Source organism: Larus michahellis, chromosome 13, assembly GCF_964199755.1.
Source record: "Larus michahellis chromosome 13, bLarMic1.1, whole genome shotgun sequence".
Lineage (NCBI taxonomy): Eukaryota > Metazoa > Chordata > Aves > Charadriiformes > Laridae > Larus > Larus michahellis.
Genome location: NC_133908.1, coordinates 17031394 through 17051440, shown reverse-complemented (window position 1 = coordinate 17051440; position 20047 = coordinate 17031394). Strand labels below are relative to the sequence as shown.

The following is a 20047-nucleotide window of genomic DNA, read 5'->3' as shown; positions in this document are numbered from 1 at the left end:
GCTATTACTGGTTTAAGCCAGGTCACGCTGAACTTGATACACAGCAGGCTTTGCACAAGTGCACACAAAATCAGTTTGTTTAAACCCGGGCAACTTTATAGTGCATCCAGACAAAGAAACCCCAGATAGATGCACAAAATTAATAGCTGGTAACAGCGTCAGCATTCTTAGAGTTTTTGAAAATTTGGCATTACTTGCAGATAAAATCTCCAGTGCTTTGAAGTTTATTTTCAATACAAAACAGGATGAAGGCATATTTTAGAAATAATTTGCAAAGTGAGGTGCTTGTGTTTTGGCTTTTACTGACCTGATATATATATTTTTTTTTTAAAACTGTCCTGCCCTTTTAAGTTCTTAATGCGATATCAGTCATCAGAGTTCTCGTGAAACAAACAGACATTCTGCAACTGTGTCTACTATGCAGGGTCCAAATGGGTCCTCAACAGTGGCTGAAACAAAATTTCATTTAAAAAAAATTACAAGTTTTGTTCCCATAGAAAAGTTCCAATTTTGATGAAATTATATTTCCTGCAGAAAAGCAAAAACCAAACCTGTCATTCAAAGGTTTGACCTGATGTCTGTTTGCCCCTCAAGAGGGAGAAGGGTAGTGGAGAAAAAGCAAGTGTGGTTTTGAGAGAAAAGAAGTTCTACCAATAAATGGGGGCAATGAAAGCAGAGGGAAGAAAATACAAATTCCCAGGCATTCCAGACATATCTGGTATCCTTTACATCCTGTGCTCGGCACTTCAGTTGTACATATTTCAGTGTTCCACCACAGAGGCAGCTGCGTTTCGGTTGTGAGTTATTATATGAAGAGTTTTGTATAGTTGTCACAGACTCTTAAAGAGATAAAAAGGAGCTGACCACGACAAAGAAAGTAAAACAGAACGTGCAATCTATTAACTATGCTGGAAACCACTTATGCCACAGAGAAATGGGTGCCAGGAAGCAAAAACTTCCAGAAGAAATTAGAAATAAAGGGAAAAAAAAAGGAAAAGTCAAGTCACCGGTAGCTAGGAGAAGAGTACAGGCTCATTAGCACATCTGAGCTGTTGAAACACAGCCTCTGGTTTTCTGTGGCTCTTCATCTGTTTTTCTGTTCATTTTTGTCCTTCTCTTTAACCTTGCTGGGTAAAACACATCTCCAAGGACAAATAAAAATTATTTTCTTACCAGTGCTGCTGACTTAGCAACCTGTCAGAAAACTGACTAAACTTGAAGCTCCTTCAGTCAGTCACTTTAAAATATAGTCAGCATTGTGTTTAAAAAAAAAAAAAAGGGGGAGAAGCAGAAGAAAAAAGAAATATATGAATTCAACGCCAGGATTACTCTGCTGCATATTAAGGCATTCCAGCAGGCTCTGGGAGAAACAACAAAACTGTGATGATGAGTAGTGGGAAGGGTTGCAAAATATTAGGCTTGGCTCTTGCATTATGGAGAAGATGCTTAATTTGTCTTCATTAAATAGGTATTTTATTGAAGGATCCTTAGATGCAAAAAGCTGGCCTGGGAACCAGGAAACACCATTAAGAACCCAGGCCAAGGGTATGTTAATTAGTTTTGCTAGGGTCACACTTCAACGGCCCAAGGAAAAATGTCTGGATCTTAACCTTTGAGAGGTTGAAATCTGCAGTGTGTGCTTTTGTCATTACAGCCATCTTCCCTGGAAGCATTTCTCCTTTTTACCTGCACCACAGGTGGATGGAGAACGATAATTTCTTTTAGGAAACTTTGCTCCTCAGAGATGTACCCAAGGAGCCAGACTTAGAGCCCAAATAGACTGAAGGGATTTATGGATCAGCAGGTCCATCTACCATCTACTGTCTCTGACAAACACTGCTCTCAAACTGTGGTTAGGACAAAGCAGGGGTAACTTTCCAAAACCAGCCTCAATTTGCTCAGGGTGACAACAAAAAATGTGAAATTATGATTCCTCCATTATCCATTGCCTGCACGTTTACTGTATGCCACCCTGGCCCGTGCAATTCATCCTTTCTTATATTCTAACGAGCATCAGATCTTGGCTTATAAGCAAAGTGCATAGGGGCATAAAATGAGAAATTGTGTGTGGCTCTTCAGGCTGTGTGAGGGTCTGCTTCGTGAAGTAGCTGGTTCAGATGCCTGGGCAAGAGTAAAGGAAGGAGGAGAAAACATGGAGTCAGCCAGCTATAGAAAAAAGGTGAACTCTAGAGCAAGAGCTATAATTTTTCAATCAAGCTTTTAATGAAAAGATCATAAAATAACAGTTTCTCATCACTGTACATTAAGACTGCAAATTTCTGAATGCTGAGATCATATTATAATTTCTGTATCTTCTTATATGACACTTGAGTTGAAGCCACAACTATGTGTGGCTCTGACCTGAATTCAAGCTCTTCAAGGAAATGAACAGAACATTGCAGCAGGAATGTTGGCCTTTCCCTTGCCCTCCCCTCCTCTCCCCCTCCCCAGGAAACATCCAGGGCTCCTAGACTGACTGATAAGTTAAGGCTTAAAATTAAAAAAAAAAAAGAGAGATTCAATATCCCTTTTTCAGCTGTATTTAAAATACTAAAATAAAAAGGGGAAAAATACCCAGCCAGCCAGAACAAGATCCTCTCCTCATAGAAAAATTATCCCCAGCCAGTCAAAGCTCCCATGGAAGTCAGAGCAACAGTCGTGCTAGGTGCTTCGATTGGTAACTTGTAAATGAGAAAGTTTAAAATCGTCCCACTCCTCAGGAAAGCAAGCGCTATGAAGTGTGTCCCCTAACTGCCAACGAATGTAGCATGAAGTATTCTGTTTTAGACCTTCCCTGTTGCATCCCACAGGGTCTGCTCTGGTCAAAAAACACTGATCCATCTATCCCTGCGTGTTCAACACTGGGCTTCAAATGCTTAGGAAAACTGGGGAAGGAGGGGAAGAAAAGGATGGTGATAGCCAACTGAGCAAAAAACGCATTTCTAGCTCTAAACTTATGTTTCAGTATTTTTCAGTCCAGTTAGTTACAACAAGGAAAGCAGAATAACTAGCAATTCTGCTGTGGCACAGAGATGAACTAGGGCTGAAATGAAGAAGCCTTTCTGACCAGGAAGTCCAGCTATGAGTCTTACAGCAGAGCTGGAACTGCCTCACAAGGGATCCCAAATCTTTTCCTTTTACAAGGAAGGCAGCAAATTTAGTGAGTCTAATGGCAAATCATCAAAGGTGAAACTTCTTACCCCACTCTGAAAAAATGCAAAATACGAGGAGTGGAAGGGGGCTGAGAATCAGCTACTGCTTGGCTGCTCTAAAATCCAGACAATAAAGTACCATGGAACTTAAAACATTGCAACAAGCTACTTACAGCTATTGAAAGCAATCCCCAAATTTTCTTTCTCAAGAAGATGGCCAGTTGTGGAGTGCAAGAGTAAGCTTATGAATAGAAAGGGAGAGTACTCTCTCCAATAGGGAGATTAGAATAGAAAGGGGGGTATCTCTCCAGTAAATGAAGAGATTTTGCTGATGTTGAGCAAATCGTTAAGTTTAAACACAAACTACAAAAAAATGCTGGAAGTCTATTTAATTGTTCCAGAATTACAGCTCAGAGCTCATTTAGATTTTAAACCCTTGCTTAAACAAATTTTTATTCAAACATGCCATCTCAGTGATGAGCATTTCTGCTGTTGGGGGTGAGCTAGATGTTTACTGTCTAGAGCCTCTCAAACCATTTAAAATGTAGGGAGGTTTTGTCTCTCTGGTTTTTATTCGCTTTTCCCTTAACTCCAGCACAGCTGATTGCAAAGCTTTCTAAATTTGGCAAATATCCAGAAATCAAGAAACATCCTTTCTTCATGCTAATTTTTAAGGCTGTAGTAGGTCCATAACTGCTAACGCCACCAATACTGGGACAAGAGGCTTTGTAACATACAGCTTTTCCCAGGGACTCAAACCAACTTACGCTATTGGGAATCTGATGCTTCAGTGGTTTGCAAGGCCCATCACAAGATGGCACAGAGGCTGTTGGGTTTGGCACAAAGCTCCCTCTGCCTGCCTCAGGCATCGTCTCCCCACTTCTGAGATCCTTATTGCTACCACAGTAAACGGTAATTGAGGGATGAGGGGGCTTTAGGAAAGGAGCTACATCCTGTCCTTCAGGCAGGGCAGTAGCCTTGTCTCAGTCACAAGCTGCAGTCGGAAGCACACAACCATTCCTCTGATGACTTTCACCTTCTCTGGATTTTGCCAGCAGTCACCTCAGAATTCGTTTTGTTTCACAGAGTGCGCTGGATGTTTCCCTGGTCAAGACCCATACTCCTGCTTTTCAGAACTGAAGCAACATGGTAAAATACTGCTAACCCAGACTTTGAACCTGCACTGTTTGAAAACAGTGCTTTCCACACACACGAGAGAGAGGAAAAAAAACACAAAAACCAAAACAGGAATCTTAAAAGAGTGACACTGTAAATGGAAACATTTAAATACAGCAAAACATAAATTCCTCTTCTATGCAAAGCTACAAAAGTCCAGTCTTTGTATTGTCTTCACAGGTTATGGTTTATGGCTATGCTGAGAGTCTCTGAGATTCTTTTTTTTTTTTAATATATTTTTTTCATTTTTTTGAAATCCTGTAGAGAAGACCCTGCGGACACATCTTTGTGTTTGCAACTTTCTGAATTACATTGCAAAACTGTGCATACAGAATCTGAGAAATAAATACATTCATTACTGCACATACATATTGATACAAAAACAACACTGTCAAATAGTGTTTGCACCATCTTTGTTAGATATTAAGACCAGGCAAAATTAATATTTCATTTTCCATCAGCCCTCCCCTCAAATGTTTGAGGTGGCTTTGGTGTAGAAGGTAAAAGCTACAAAGGGGCAAGACCAATGATGGGGAGCTTTTTTAATATTTTTTTTTTTTTTTTTGGCTTCAGCAGTATTTTAGCAAACCATCTTCATTGGTCATCTTTAGACTGTTCTAACATGCAAATCAAGCGTAGGTTTCCACCTAGAAACCTAGAAAGCCGTAGGAGTTTTGGCTGGGCTCTTTGCACATCACTGTAAGGTCTGGAGTGACTCAGTCCAGCTGTTCAAATTAAAAGGTGGCTCAGTCGGCCCGAGCGGTGCAGCTCCGGCCGCAGCACAGCTCTGAGCAGGGGGAGGCAGCTGGGCGCCTGCGCTCTCGCCCCCACACCAGACCATTAAAGCCACCCGAGCAGCCCCTGCCCAGTGCAGAGGGGGTTCAGGGTTGTGCGTATTCGTCCACATCAGCAGCCGCAAAGCCCCACAGAAGCTGCGTGTCAATAGCTCTTTGGTGTCTTCTGTGATCGTTGTGGCTCCTGCTAACTCCCCCAAATGCACAGAGCTAGGCTTTTGGTTTTCTTTTTTTTTTTTTTTGCCAGGCATTTGGTTTTGGAGGTTTTGCAGTAATGGACTGGAAAAGAGCTAGGCCCAGCTCCCCATGGCCAACGTTAAGGAGATGTGCTGGGTACAGCAGCTCCCACTGTCTGCTGACAACATTGTTCTCTATCTCTAGAGCCTCTTGCATCTCTCTCATCCCTCTTGGTACCCTCAGACGCCTCTGAGGAAGAGGTAGGCTGAAATGCCTTTGCAATAGTGCCTAGGTCTCATTCCCAGCAACATCTCTCATGGGTTGAAGAATGAAAAATAAATCTACGTGCCATATTTCTAATTGCCCACTCTCTCCCCACCCCTCAGCCCCGAGCAGAGCAGTGCTGGAATGCAGGCTGGGACACGGCTCTCCCCTCCCAAGCTGGGAAACGCTGTGTAGCCCTCAGAGACAAACCAATGGAAAAAGCAAAGATTAATTTTGACTGGCCCCTAGATCTGTTGAGGTCTGAAACTGTAAAGTTTATGTAAACAATGAGATAAATATATTAGTACTTTTCTGAGCCAAGTGAGGTTCCATACTCATTCAAATGTGCTTTGGTTTAAAAAATAGTTTTGTGAATTTGGGTATGAGCTTCTTTATTCTTTTATACAACTTTTGCTATTTTATCTTTTTTTTTTCCTGTTATTCCGAAAACATTCTGGAACTAAGTGACTAAAGCATATATTTAAGCTGCCTGGCCTCTTTTTTTTTTTCTTTTTGTTTTTTTTTTATGTTTGTTTTTAAATTGTTTTATTCCTCTTGAGGCTCTTTGTGTATTAAAAAAAAAAAATTAAAATAAAAAAAAAAACAAACTCCCTCCCCCCCACCCTAAAACTCTTAAAATCTTAAATATGAAACTAGTGTTTTGCTTTCTCATTAAAATACAGAAAAATGTTTGATACAATACTATGTCGTACAAATGCAGTTGAGTGTTTAGGCCCCAAGCAGGCCTGAAACAGTCCCTGAAGTTTTGAGTATTATTAGCTATTAATTATTACTGTCACAATTCGGAAAATGTTGTTTATACTCAATCTATGGAACACAACTTTACACAGCTACTTGAAAAAAAGAACAGACTTCCTTTTGTACAATACTCTTGCTGTACACAGACTTTATGTCGTATTGTTTAAGTGCTGGGGAGGGGATAAGTGAAAAAAAAAAAAAAAAGCTCCAAAAAATTTTTTTAAAAAAGTAGCATTGGGTCCTGAAACTTCAACATGATTCTCAAGGCTTAAGAAGCAAATGAGGGGGGGTCTGGGGCGTGAGGCTACATCACCCACATACATGCTTGTAAAAATGGAATTAAGTGAGGGGGAGCAGGTTATTCGCCTGCTGAGGAGCTCACTGCTTCTGTGCGCTTTGGGCTGCTCCGTGGCTTGGCCAAGTCAGTCACAGCTTGAGCTGCTGTCCCCAGGGTGGCTTCTGCAGAGACACCCACCTGCTGTCCCCATCACCAGCTGGGAGCCACAGCGGTGCAGACCCATCTTGGCAAACAGCAGGGCCACAAAGGAACAGGGGAAACCCGCATCCAAAACCCGCAGCAGGGGACAGGGCGAATCCCAGGATGTAGCCTTCTCACAAGGGAGCTAAAAATTGTTTTGAAAACGTGGACTTGACCGGTCCTTGGCCGGCCAGCAGCAAGGGGAGCCTGCTTTGGCTGCAGCCTGAGCCAGCCCAGGGTTCAGCTCGACTCTGGGATGGTCAGGGGGAAGGTAAAGGCAGGGTGGAAGTGCCTAGGACTGATCGTGCACAGCTGTCCCTGGGCCCTGCTGAGGCTTGCTCTGAGAAAAAGGTAGATGGCAAGGCCTTCCCTGTCCTCCCCAAAGACTATCTGGGGACATTCTCAGGGGGGTTGGCAAGGAATCAAGGAGAAACGAATTCAATATATCTGTTCAAAACGTGGAAGTGCTAAAGACACTAAAAAACCACTTAACCCCCCAAAAGAAAACAGCGCATCTCAGCACAATTAGAGAAGAGCAAAAGTCCATGCTCCCCTCTCACACTCCACAGCTCGCAGGTGTCTGGGAGCAAGCAGACAATAGCACTGGGAGAACTGGGAGAAGCACACTGGAGCGCTGGGGTGAGAGGGGCGAGCGTGTTCCCTGTAAGATGAGACACCAGGCCAAGGCTCAGCGCCTTTGGGTTGTCTATTGCTTGGAGCCTGGGTTCCAGTTTCCTCAGTTCATTCAATTGACCCAATAACTTCTTATGGACTAGTCTACCTTAACAAAAAAAAAAACAAACCCAAAACAAACAAAAAACCCCCAACAGAAAACGAAGCTTATATTTCTTTGTTTTAGTCAAACATGCTCACTTTTTTCTTTTTTTTTCTTTTTTTGGTCAAAACTTAAAAAAATTGGTTTTGTTTTTTTTTAAAAAGACAAAATGTGAGGTTTGGTAAACCTTACGCATAGAGCCTATACTGGTTTGAGGGGGGGGGGGGGGGGGAAGAAAAAAAACAAGTGTAAACCTTACTCAATTCAGAAGGGATGATTCTACTGGCTGTGAATTTTTACCACCACAGTCACGGGAGGCTTGAAATAAGCCATAGCTTTCCACAAGGTCACGCCAACAAAGTCAAGGGGGCCAAGAATTGGTGGGCTAGGTTCTCTGTCTTCTCTCCTAAACCAATAGCAGCTGTTGGCTGTGATGTCTTATGCAGATGTTGCAAGAACATTTTGTTTCTTTTTCTTTTCATTTTTCTTTTTTTTTTTTGTGTGTGCGTGTTTAAATTGTCTAAAAGGGAGGATATGAAACACTTTGGTTTGCTTTTTCCTCCTCTCCCCCACCTTATTGCACTCTGGATTCTAGTAAATTATAGGCTGCTATGCCCTCACCCTCTGTCCTGCCAGGTGTTTACAGACTGACCCAGATGTGCTGGGGGAGTGGAAGATGAGGGGGACATTTTCCCCTCCCCATAGTATCCAGATTCAATAAACAAAGCTGGAAAGGGCCCAAAAAGCTCAGAGAAGTTTTCTTCTTTTAGATAAAAGTGACTACAAACAGCCAAGAGACTGCAAATGAGCCAGTCCAAGCAGCCAGCACAGCCTGTGGCTCAGCGTATTTTTCTGCTTTGTCTTTGGCCAAGCTTTGCTTTAACATTTCTCTAGCTGACTTTCGATGGAAGGACGGGGTGGTAAAAATCCCTTAACTTTAATTTAGCTTCTACTTTTATACATTAATTACTTACAATAAGAGAAAAAAAAAAGCCTAATTTCCACTAACCATCTTATTGTTCTCATGAATTCAAGAGGTAGCAAAGGTAACAAGTCTGTCCACACAGACTTGCTCTTTAGTGAGGGAGGAAAGCTAAAAACATACACACACACAAAAAATAAAATAAAAAAATAATAAAAAAGTACCTAAGGAACTTGTAGCAAGTCCAGCCTACATCAAAACCCCTCCCCACCCACCCACCCTAGAATTAACCTCAGACCTTCCAGTTCAAACATTCACATAAACGTTACAATGGTTTTTCCTTTAATAAAACAAGTACCTCTAAGCAAAGAATATTCATACGAAAACTACTAGAAAAGTAAAGACGACCCCCTGCTCACTGAAAGAAATTCCCAGGGCATCCAGTCCCTGTTCAGTCATGGGTAAGGCAGAAGAGGTTTGTATGTGTTGTGGGAAAAGGCGGCATGTAGTTATGCGTGGCAAGGACAAAGATCAAAACCAGAAGAGGGAGGGATGGTGAGGGAGGCATTGCCATTTCTTTAAGTGAAGAACTCAGGCTGGCGCACACCTAGGTAGACTGCTGTCCCCACCATCGCCAGCCCGGTCGAGGGTGGTGGGTTCCACCACCGCTCTGGCTTTCCCACAGTATCTGAAGGGGCTGCCAACCCTGCGAGATGGTCCACAGACAAAGCTTCTGCGCTTGTGAATGCAATGCTATGTTATTTCACAGCTCCTCAGGCCACTGAAAAGGTGTACTTTTTTTTCTTTTTAATGGCAAGAAATGCCCCTACTGAGTTTGGTTTTAAGAGACGAGGTGAGTAGGGTGACAGCAACACGAAGGAAAGAGGCAGGGAGGGCGGAGCCAGCAGAGGCTGAAAGTCCTCCGTTGGTCCCCCTCCCTGCTCCAGATAATCAATATGGCAATGAAGCCGATGTGTGCAAAAAGAAGTGGTATTTCTTGCCAGATCACCAAGATTTGGAGGGAGAGTTGGACTAAATGCATCAGCTTGGCTGTGGACCTTTCTTTTTTTAAAAAAAGGGAAAAAAGGAACTTTTTTTTTAAAAATGTTAAAGCTACATTTGTTTAGGCCTCCCATGACTGAACAGAGTATGGGGAGTTGCCCCCTTTTTTGTTTGTTTTTTTCTTTTTTCTTTTTTTTTTTTTAAGCAGCAAGTCTACAGAGAAAGGTAAATCACTGCGGATGGGCGTGAAGCTCATTCTGGAGTCTTTGGCTTATGTGGGAGAGGTATGCATTCGCAGGTGGCTGATCAGATTGCGCTGCTGGGTGAATTTCCCACCACACAGTTGACATTCGTAAGGTTTTTCTCCTGAGTGGACACGCATATGCTCTGTCAGTCGGTACTGCCGGGTAAAGCGCATCCCGCATTCCTCACAAGCAAAGGGCTTGAGCCCTAAGTGGCTGCGCATGTGCCGTGTCATGGTGCCCCGCTGTGTGAACATCTTGCCGCAGATGTTGCAAGGGAAGGGCCGCGTCAGCCAGTGAGTCTTCTCGTGCTGCCGCAGTGTGGCTGGATCCTTGTAGCTCTTCTCACACACTGAACACTTGAAGGGTCGGGACTCCGCGGCATAGGACTGGTTGGGGTTGGACAAATCCTCGGCTTCGTCCTTGCCGCCGTACGTGCCTTCTTCCTTGATGTAAAGGTCTTCCTCGGTATGCGTCTCCACATGGGCATTGAGCTGCTCGGAGCTGGGGAAGCCTTTGCCACAGGGGATACAGACATACAAGTTGTCACCATAGGCCACTGGCTCAAACCCCTCCTGCCGGTAGACATAGTTGGCACTAGTATGCCCGCCGCTCTCGCTCTCACCACTGTCATCACTGTTCTCCTTACCGTTTTCCACCTCCTCCTTACACGGGTAGGGTAGGTCTGTGCCGTAGGCCCCAGCCAGGCTCCGCTCCACAGACTTGGACAAGGGCCCCAGGAGGATACCGTTGGGTAGCCCTTCACCTTCGTCCCTGTCTTTGCCCCCCTCCTTTCGGTCAAAGGCATTGTCTTTCTTCATCCACTCTTTCTTGCGGGACGAGTGCCGGAGGCCCTTGCGCTGGCTGCTCTCTGTCAATGAGTGGTGGCACTCTTCGCTCAGATCCATCTCCATGGGGTCGCTGCTGTCTGCCATGCTGTGAGGGGCTCCGACTCCAGACTCGTCGAACGATGAGGCACTGTTGGCTGCGGGGGCTGAGGCAGATTGGGGAGAGCCATGCTGGCTTTCGCTGTGCTGCGTGTCATCATGGGAGGCTGCAACAGGGAGTGACGGGCTTTTTTTGGACAGGTCGAGCCCTAGCTCCTGGTCGCCAGTGCTCCCATTTGCACTGCTGCCCCCACCACCATTGTTACTGGCTCCCCTGCTTAAGGAATGACAATTCTCTTGGTTGGAGCTGCTGATGAAGACCTCGTCATCGGAGAGCTTTCCCTTTGACAGCTCCTTTGAGTGCGAGCCCTTCAACCCCTCATTTGACCCTGAATAGCGAGCTTGGATGACCGAAGCGGTGGAAAGTCTCTGACTCCTGGCAGATCTCCCAACACCAAGGCCACCGGCCTTGCCAGCAAAGGACTTGCTGTTCCGCTTCAGCTTCTTTCTGCAGAGAGCTGCCAGGTCGTGCAGTTGGAGGTAGCTTGCTGCGGTGAGGAGAGCATTAAAGTTCTGTTCACCGGGCTGGTCAGTCGTTAAGAGCTTACCAGTATAAATAAAGTCCAAGATCTGCCGGAACACGGTGGGGTTCACCATGTCCGTGTCTAGGTTAATCAGGTTGTCATGCAGGACAAGGGATTTGAAATACATGCTGCTGGCTGCCAGGATATTCTTATGGGCACGAAACAGGGCATTTTCTACCACAATGATCACATCACAGAGGAAACCTTTGGCTCGTTGCTGGTTCAGCTGCAGTAGCAGTTGTTTGGCATGATTTGGCAGTTCCATCTCCACCTTCTCTTCCTTTCACCTTCACCTTACCACCTGCAAAACAGGAGAACGAGAGATATGAACCTGCTGTTTCCACTCAAACGGTGGCTTAAAACAGTGCTAACAGGGTGCAGTCTGCGTTCAGCTTGACACTGACTAAGGAGCTCTGGGTCTATTCAGCCCTGCAAGCTGTGATCCTGCTTGGAGTACAGAGAGAAGTATTTCTCATGCTAAGATTTGAGTAAAGTCTTTAAAAAATCAGATTTGTAAGTATCTTTTTACAAAAGCAATCTTTGTTGGCTGGAATTACTATCCAAAAGATAACAGCAGGAAAACAACAGTTAAGTATAGGGGAAAGCCATTTTCCCTCTCGTGACAGAAATCTCTTCAGAGGAACAAGAATAAAAGGAAGAAAAAAGAGGCATCTACTTCACTGCCATTTGCATATCTGAGCATGTAAAATAATTAGCATAAGCTGCAGCTTCCCTACTTTAACATGTAGTTTGTTTCTTGGCTCTTACATGTTGAAATCTTACAACACCCGGCTGCTCTGGGGTTGAGAAAATGACATGTAGCAACTACATCCATTGAAGATGGAATTAATCACACTGAGGTGTGAACGGGAAATCTCCTTAAGACTATGAAAGGCTGCTTTAAAAACTGCCCCCCTGGCAATGTCCGTATCCCAATTCATTGACATGAAGAGCTAGAATCAACCCTAAACTGGCCGAAATTCAGGATGCTGAGCTAGGTAAATGCCACCAAATGTCTTCAACAACCTGAAAGCGTTTTCTGAAGTTGATTCTGCCCTGCCTTTAGTTTTGAAGGATTTTTGTTTAAACTGAGAGAGTCAAGTAACCTATCTCAAGTCACAGTCTCTCTGCCCTGAAGTACTGGGAAGAGAGGAAAATTGTGGTTGCCTCTGTGTAGTTCATGTATTTCAAAACCAGTATTCACTATATTTTTTAGTTTAGATATTTATATTGGCTTTCCCAGTAGTATGGACTGTACGAAATACCTAGTTTGAGGCATATCAAAACTAATTGCAATTGCACATTTGATAGATACTACAATGCATTAAAAAATGGAAATCAAATCTGGGGCTGCATTCAGGAATCCAAGATCAATTTTTAAACTTTTTTTTCCATGAGTTGTTTTTTGTTTGAAATTGCCAACGACTACTCATAATGGGCATTTATCTGTTAAGGTTGATTTAAAATAGTTTCTGAGGTTCAAATGATAGGAATTAAATACCAGCCACCTTTAGCCTTCCACTTCCTTTCTTCTTTTCCCAGTTCATCGTATTATTGAAACAGATTCCTCTTATTGAAGGAGCAAGCCATAAGTCCATAGGAATGAAGAGCTTAAATTTTCTCTTAAAATCACCATCAGTTAATGGTTAATGTTTTTATTGCTTGTGAGTCCCATTACCACATTCTGTCCCATCAAATTTCAAATGATGAAGCATTAGACTGCATTATCATTCCTCTGTGTAAAGTACGTGTACACAAGAAAATGAAATAAGGAGCGATACTGTCAATATTAAAAATAACTTCCGTCAAATCTGATTCTCACTAACTGGTGATAAATAGAAAGATTTAATTTGGCAGAAAGGTGGTAAGTTTACATCGTCCATTTCTGCACACCAAAAAGATTTTGCTTTATGAAAAAAGTTATCAAAAAATAGATGAATGCAATTTTTTCTCCAGCGTCTGACTAGTCTGGTGCTTTTACTTTTACCAATGGATCTGCCAAGTAAGTGCCTCCCTTCTTCCACAGGACGCATTTTTCGCTCAGTTAGCTGGTCAGCCTGGTACTTGGTTACACATTTGGTAGAATTTTGCAGCCCCTGTTCCGTGCACCAGCACCTAGTTCAGTATCTGCACAGACGTTAGTGGCTCCTCACCTTGGCCCACAGCTAAAACAGCTGCTCTACTTTTCTGTTCTGTATTGTCTCAGCAACAGATGGGAACCCAAGAAGATGGTGGATTCACCGCTGTGCACACTAATGTTGTTCCCAAGGGTGGCTGGCTTTAGAGCGGATGGCAACCAAAAAGGGGAAATACAGGCTTGCCACCGTGGTGCTAGCCAGTTATTTCTTCTCCATCTATAGTGTTTCTCTTTCTGAAACTCGTGCTGCAGCATCACAAAAACGCGATAGAGACAGGGATTACCACCACTGAGCAGTGTTGAGCACTTTAAAAACAAAGTTTTGCTGTAATTAGTTACATCAGAGTTGCAGCATGCAGGCAACGCGTCTGGTTCTAGTGGCTTGCTTCCAGAATTGCTGATTAAGAGGAAGAAGCAACAGCACAGAGGCACCAAATACCCACTTTTATCTAGCCAGGCCAGTAAAAGCACTTACTTCTGGGTCACTGAGATACATTGATAGGGAAGGACAAAAACATGGCTTGCAACATAACACAGTGTTTATATATATAAAAATGCATCCTGCTCAAGAATAGCAAGAGACAGCCTACTACTACCCTTATTTTCACTACAAACATAATGGTGCGGTGCTTTTCCATGCATATAACAAACAAAATCCCTGGATATGAATTTTAAGTGTTCCATAAAGGACAAATATGGGAAAGGAAAGGAAACAGCACAGACAATATTTTTTGTCTAAACAGACTAATTTAAAAAAAAAAAAAAGCAAGCTTATTTCCCATTCATGTGGCACTTGAAGTAGAGGTCTAGAAATCTCTATATATGTGTTTGTCTAAGCCTTTGCAAAGAGTCAAGGCTTGCTGCGCTACCGAATGGAAATATTTTTAGATTTTCTTTCTTTCTTTTTTTTTTTTCTTTCTGCCTTAAATGATACTGAAGCCAGGTAATGAGCCTGCAGGGAAAGCCCTGGAAACGGGTACAATTATAGTTCTGCTTTCTACTGACCTTCATGAGGAAGATAGTATTATTATTAAACCTCATATGTTCTGCAGCATAAAAATTAGCATAGTACAAGTTGTTTAAATTACCCCTGTTTATCTCACATGTCGAATTTTACAGAAGTATTCATGTTCAGTAGGACATAAGTATGAGGTAGGTTCCTTTAGTAGATTTTAAAAGCAGTGGTCAGGTTTAAGCACTGTAACACTGCCTATCAAATCTGAGTTTGTTAGCTGAAGTCAACATGGATTTAGCAACCCCAACAGAATGAATGTTATGAAACAAGGCAGCAAAACCTTCAGCCAAGTTGAGAACCCCATGTTTAAAATTTTGCCAGAATTTCCCACCAAGGGCTTTTACCAGGACAGCAACATGGGTCAGAGAACACACCTCTGACTGACGTACCTTTGTTACCAAAAGCTTCACAGCATCAGCCTGGCTTGTGTATCTTGTGCAGTCCTGAACAAAAATAAGTCCATTCCAGATATTTTCCAGAGCTGACCAGTTGCAAACCCTTCTTTAGCAATGATGAATTTCAGATGTGGGGAAAAGAGGTTGGAAAAGTGTGTTGGAAAACTTGTTAGCCAAAGAGAAGCGGGCATTATTCCTTAATCTGTGGCATTCCTAAAATCTCACTTCTGTCTGAAAGCATGGGACCAAAGGCAACTACGCAGTTAAATCCAGTATAAAAGGTAGCAGATCTTCCCAAACAAATGGCAGGTGTAGCCTTAGAACGACCTTGCTATCCATTAGTTTGCAGAGACTGGCTCTTAACAATCCCTGAACATTTGGATAACATCACCACCACCACCACAACAAAAGCCCCAAAGCACCCTGAAAAATTTAAAAAAAAAAACCACCCCCCTGACCTCAGGAATATGTAGATGTCCATCTAGGGCCACAGTCTTTTATTGTTGAATTTGGTGTGCAAAATTTCACTCCTTTGCATTTGAAACAGGATCACAGAAGGCTTTGGACAGATAGCAGTAGAGATGGTCTTTTTTCAGATTCGGGTTGCTTTCTAGTCATTCAAGACAGACAGTTTTCAGAGCAATGAACCTGCTCAAATATTCTTGTGCAAGTAGGGAATGAAGCAAGACTGAGGATCCTCACTGCCTCCACCATATCCATGACACTGAGACACAGTACATGCAAAGACATGAAAAATACGGGGCACAAATCACAGAATACAGTAATGCTGCAAGCAGATGCCACACATCAAACAAAGGTTCCCAAGCCAAGAGCCGATAGCATCTTCATAAGCAATACTGCCCGAGAGGCCAGGTAACTGCGAGCTGCTGTGCCCAGCCTGGGGCTCACCGTGATCCCGCGGGCAGACTGCAGAACACACAGGCTGCCCCAGGAGCTGTGCTGCTCTCGCTGCAAAGCAGGAAAAACATTTTTTTCTCAATTTCCACAAAGACTCTGGACATGACACAAAATTAGATTGCCAAAGTACAGGAGAACAGGAATTCCTTCACCCCTTTAAATAGTATAAAATCTAAATATTCATTACAGATTTAGTTCTCTTTAATATTACTAAGTCTCTTCCTAAAAGTAATTGCCGAATGAATGCTCAATGTGTTATCTTAGCAACCTCTGGCAGGAGATGCTGTTTTGTTTCATCTCTGAGTTACAGATGGCAGCGTATGAATATTGTTTACCTTTTAAGAAGCAACACCAGTGAAGCAAAGAATCAATCAAAAACAGATCTAAGGAATCACTCATTTCATGTAGAGGATTTGTGGATGGATGAGAAGCTAGACACCGAGCACCTGAACAGTGAACTAACAGTACTGCAGATAAAGACCAACAAATAGATTAGATGTGATGTATCAAATTAGATGCTGCTAAGCGTTATCCTACTGTGCATGTTATAATATACCTAGGAAAGACAGTGGCTTGCCTGCTTGCTTATTTCTCCATCTTTTGCTGCACTGAGCAGACACTGCAGCAGTGAGCACGGGGAAGAACAAAATAAATCGTTTCCTACATTGCTCTCTGCCACCAATTTACTTCTGACATTAAAAATTCTGTGTCTAGCTGCTACTGGATCTGGGTGAAACTGAAACAGATGACTTCTGCACCCTTCAGTTTCAGATGAACTAACTTTTTTAGAGCACTTGAAGCCCCCACTGGGAAGAGAGCTTTCCTGTTGCTCACTGGCTTGTCTGATCTTCCTCTCCCCACATCCCAGCAGAACATATTTCCAGGACTCTTCTGAGGTACCAGTGAAGTGGACGTCATGGCCACTAACCTTCCCCCCAGGAGCTGCAGCTGGCAGGTCATTATCCCATGCCTTCTAAAGGTATTCACATTCCAGAGCAGCGGAGGCATAGGGAGGAATGCAGGAACTGTGTTAGCCTACATGGTTCCCTATCCCCAGCCCCCGTGAGCAGGCAAGACAGCAGAACTCGGAAGCAGAGGCAAGAACATGCATTTTCACCATTGGCAGCGGAGCAGCAAAAACTCTGTAAGATCATCTGAAGCAGAAAACAGGATACAGCACCCTTGTTTCTCTCACAGGAATACTTCCCACTTCAAAATAGGTGAGACCAACACGTCAGGGTACTCGGGGAAAGGTCTGCAGAGCTGGGGAAGAGAGAGAAAGCGACATGCAGGACAGAGCAGGATGTGCAGCTGATGTTGCAGGTGTGGACATGGAAAGGAGAAGGAGAATGGAGGATCATTTTGCAGAGGATACCGCCTCAGCAAACTTAAAGTGGCTCGTTTAGTTTGTTCCATTCCAATTAGGGCCAGGCAGAACTGCCCTCTTGGCTCCCTGAAGCAGCTCTTGCAGGACCCCCGCAGAAATGGTATAGCTTTGCATATGGACACAAGCACCTGTTTGGTACCTCTGTACGGCAACATTTGGACATTAGGTATGTGGGCAATACATGCTCAGCTGCTACCAGCTCCTGGCCCAAAAAGGAGAGAAGAAAAAGAGTCAGATGATTTCCCAGTCCCTTCTATTTCCTGTTCTTGAATACCAAGGAGAGCCTGACATGGCTCGGCCCTTCTCTACTGCATGGCAAACTGCCCAGGGAAGGGGAATCTCCATGGGTGAAAAGGGTAGGGGCCCTGTGTGCATGAAAGCACTAACATCAGGAGAGCAAAGTGATTTCTAGTTAGTGCAAGGCTGCAGCAAAGCAGGAACACTTTGCTATACAAGCTGAGACTACAAGCAGTAGAATGCAGATTAACCACTTGGTTGCCGCTTACCATGCCAGGTACATTGGGCTAAAGGCACCTCCATCCAGTGCTGCCCGACGTGCCAGGTACATCCCATGATGTTCCATTGAAATCACAACAGGCCATCAATAGAACGTGGCTGCACGGATGCAGAATGGAGAACCAGCAGGGACGCTGTTAAATGCAATTAAAAAACTGCAATCAAAATTGAAATGTACATTTTAAAACGGCCACCTGCCTTAAATATGTAACTACTAGAACAACCTCCCCTCCACCCATCTCCCCAGAACTGCGGCGGAAACAGAGCAGAAGGCCTCTGCAAGTTTCTTGATGACTCTGGCCACTTTCATTCAGGACTCCCAACGGCACTGAGCTTCAGGGGAACCAGTCCATATATATCGAAGAACAGCAGATCCCAGGATGTCTGCACCAGCCTCCTTCTGCCCAGAAATTCAGGCAACTAAATATCACCATTTAGAAACGCTTCTATGGCAAGAAAAGCCTGGTGCCAGAGATTCATGGTCTTGTTCCTCACACCATACAGGCAATGGAAGAAACACTTAAATGTTGATCCTCTGTGTTGTCCCCATTTCCCTGCCCCGCTTCCAAACCCTTTGAAATCCTGCGCTTGTAGAGATGTTATGGCATTGAGCCAGAGGGTCCTTTGGCTTTTGTTAAATCTGTGGTGCAAGATGGGAAACGAAAATACTGTATGCCCTCTCCTATTTATAATGATGCTTTACTGGTAATTTAATCTATGTTCTTGGAGACTGGAGATGAAGTTGATGCATGGTGAACTGCAGCTGGTACGAGAGTCGCCAAACTTAAGATCTATAATTGCACCCTTCCCTGCCCAAAGGAAAAAGCAATCGCATCTTTTCCATGTCAGGGAAAGGCATATTCCACAGATACAATCAGCTTGTCAAGCCTAGGGTATGTGTATCCCCTGCAGTGCGTATCCTCCTTCCCCTAGAGTTCCTGTAATAAGCTCCAGCAGGATTATGAAGGAGGACAGCCTTAGGGTAGATGCTTAGCACAGGTCCCTCTCTACAAGTGGTGATGCTGCCCTAGTGGAGGGAAAAAAATCCAACCAAACAACAAAAACAACCAAACCAAAAAACCCAGAAATAATCCTGCAGCCTTGCAGGGATTCAAAGTAGGTTTTTAGATCCTCATGGCGAAGTGAAACTTCTGCATAGCTCTTGTCACATTGATGGCTGCGTGTCTCCAGCTGTGCTGCTGGAGATAGAAATCTTACATTTAAAAAGTTAGACGAATACTGATTACCATTTCAACCTTGAAAGATAAAAGGCCCAATGAAAAAGACTTACAATAATTAATGTAGTTGGATCAGAGAGGAGGAGGAGGACACTAGCCTGGGAAATAGAAAATGTCTTCATGAAAAGGACACTGAATGTAAGGAGATAGTTCTTCGTTCTTCCTGGACATCTGCTGGACTCCGGCCCAGGATAGTGTTCCCATCATTCGCACTGTATTCATGTCCCCACAGTTCTGGAATTAAATCCCTTTCACACTGAACTAATAGGTCTTTTGTATTCAGATTGCCCTGTTTTGACTGCTATAGACTGAAGATGTTTAAATCTCAATACTAGGAAGAAGTGAAACACAAGTGTTTGCTTACTGACCTGGGCTGTGCTGAGCCAAGAGCATTTGCTCAACTAGTGTGAACTGACCACTGCCAACATGAACAGCCCAACCCACATTTAAATGCATGAAACTTTAAGTATATCGGGCAAGAGCCCCAGGGATTTGGAGCTCCCCCCTCTCCGAGAGATCGCACACTCTAGACTGCGTACAAGCAGTACCACTACTGGCTGCATCTGCCAGCATCAGGACTCTGCAAAACACTCAGCAATACCAGCAATACTCAGCTTAAGAAAGGCTGAATGTTGCATAAAGGTATTTCTTGGACAGTAGCTCAAATGCAGATTTACACCCAGATTACAGCAATTTGCTCCTGTGAAGCAAGAAGCTCTTCTCCATAGTTGTATTTCCCCTCTAGGGCAGAGAGTAGCAGAGAACTGCCTAAACCAAAGCTGTTTCCTACTGTTAGAACATCACACTGCAGTCAGAAAAGAAGCTTCCTGCCAATTCCTGAACAGAGCCCTTGTATATTGTACATTTATTTTCAAAGCTGACATGAAGGACCCTAGGAATACCCAAACCTTTTAGTGGGAGGAGAAGACGAGAGGCATGGACGTTGCAGATCTTGTCAAGCAGAGCCAGGCACTAAAAATTCCTGCATATCTGCAGAGCACAGTTGATCTCAGGAACACAGCAGTGGCACAAAACAAACAAAGCCTCAGAAACTAGCGAGCAGCAATAGATGTTGGGCTGTTCTGCAGCCCTGCAACAACCCAGCAAGCTCAGTTCCAACTGTATCTGCATTGCAAGTAGTAAAGGCAGCTCTGATGTCCCATGCTAATCAAATGACTCCTCATTGCTCTAAAATACCCTATATTCAGTGGAGTAGCTCAGCCCACAAG

At 43.8% G+C, this 20047-nt stretch overlaps 1 protein-coding gene across 11 annotated transcripts in view; it reads right to left on the bottom strand.

The window, feature by feature from the left end:
- Positions 1-1961: 1961 nt before the first annotated feature.
- Positions 1962-20047, bottom strand: part of HIC2 (HIC ZBTB transcriptional repressor 2) — an 81138-nt gene continuing 63052 nt past the window's right edge. For 4 of the 11 annotated variants that reach the window (XM_074606274.1, XM_074606275.1, XM_074606279.1 and 1 more), the window contains exons 2-3: positions 17571-17714; positions 1963-11513 (exon numbers count right to left, since the gene is read on the bottom strand). In XM_074606274.1, coding sequence (XP_074462375.1) covers positions 9771-11477 — 1707 coding nt within the window. In that variant the 5' untranslated portion in view covers positions 11478-11513; positions 17571-17714 and the 3' untranslated portion in view covers positions 1963-9770. Of the gene's footprint in view, positions 11514-14753; positions 14866-15217; positions 15484-17570; positions 17736-18871; positions 19521-20047 lie in introns of those variants that run through there. The other 7 variants (XM_074606284.1, XM_074606282.1, XM_074606281.1 and 4 more) reach the window with 7 other exon arrangements.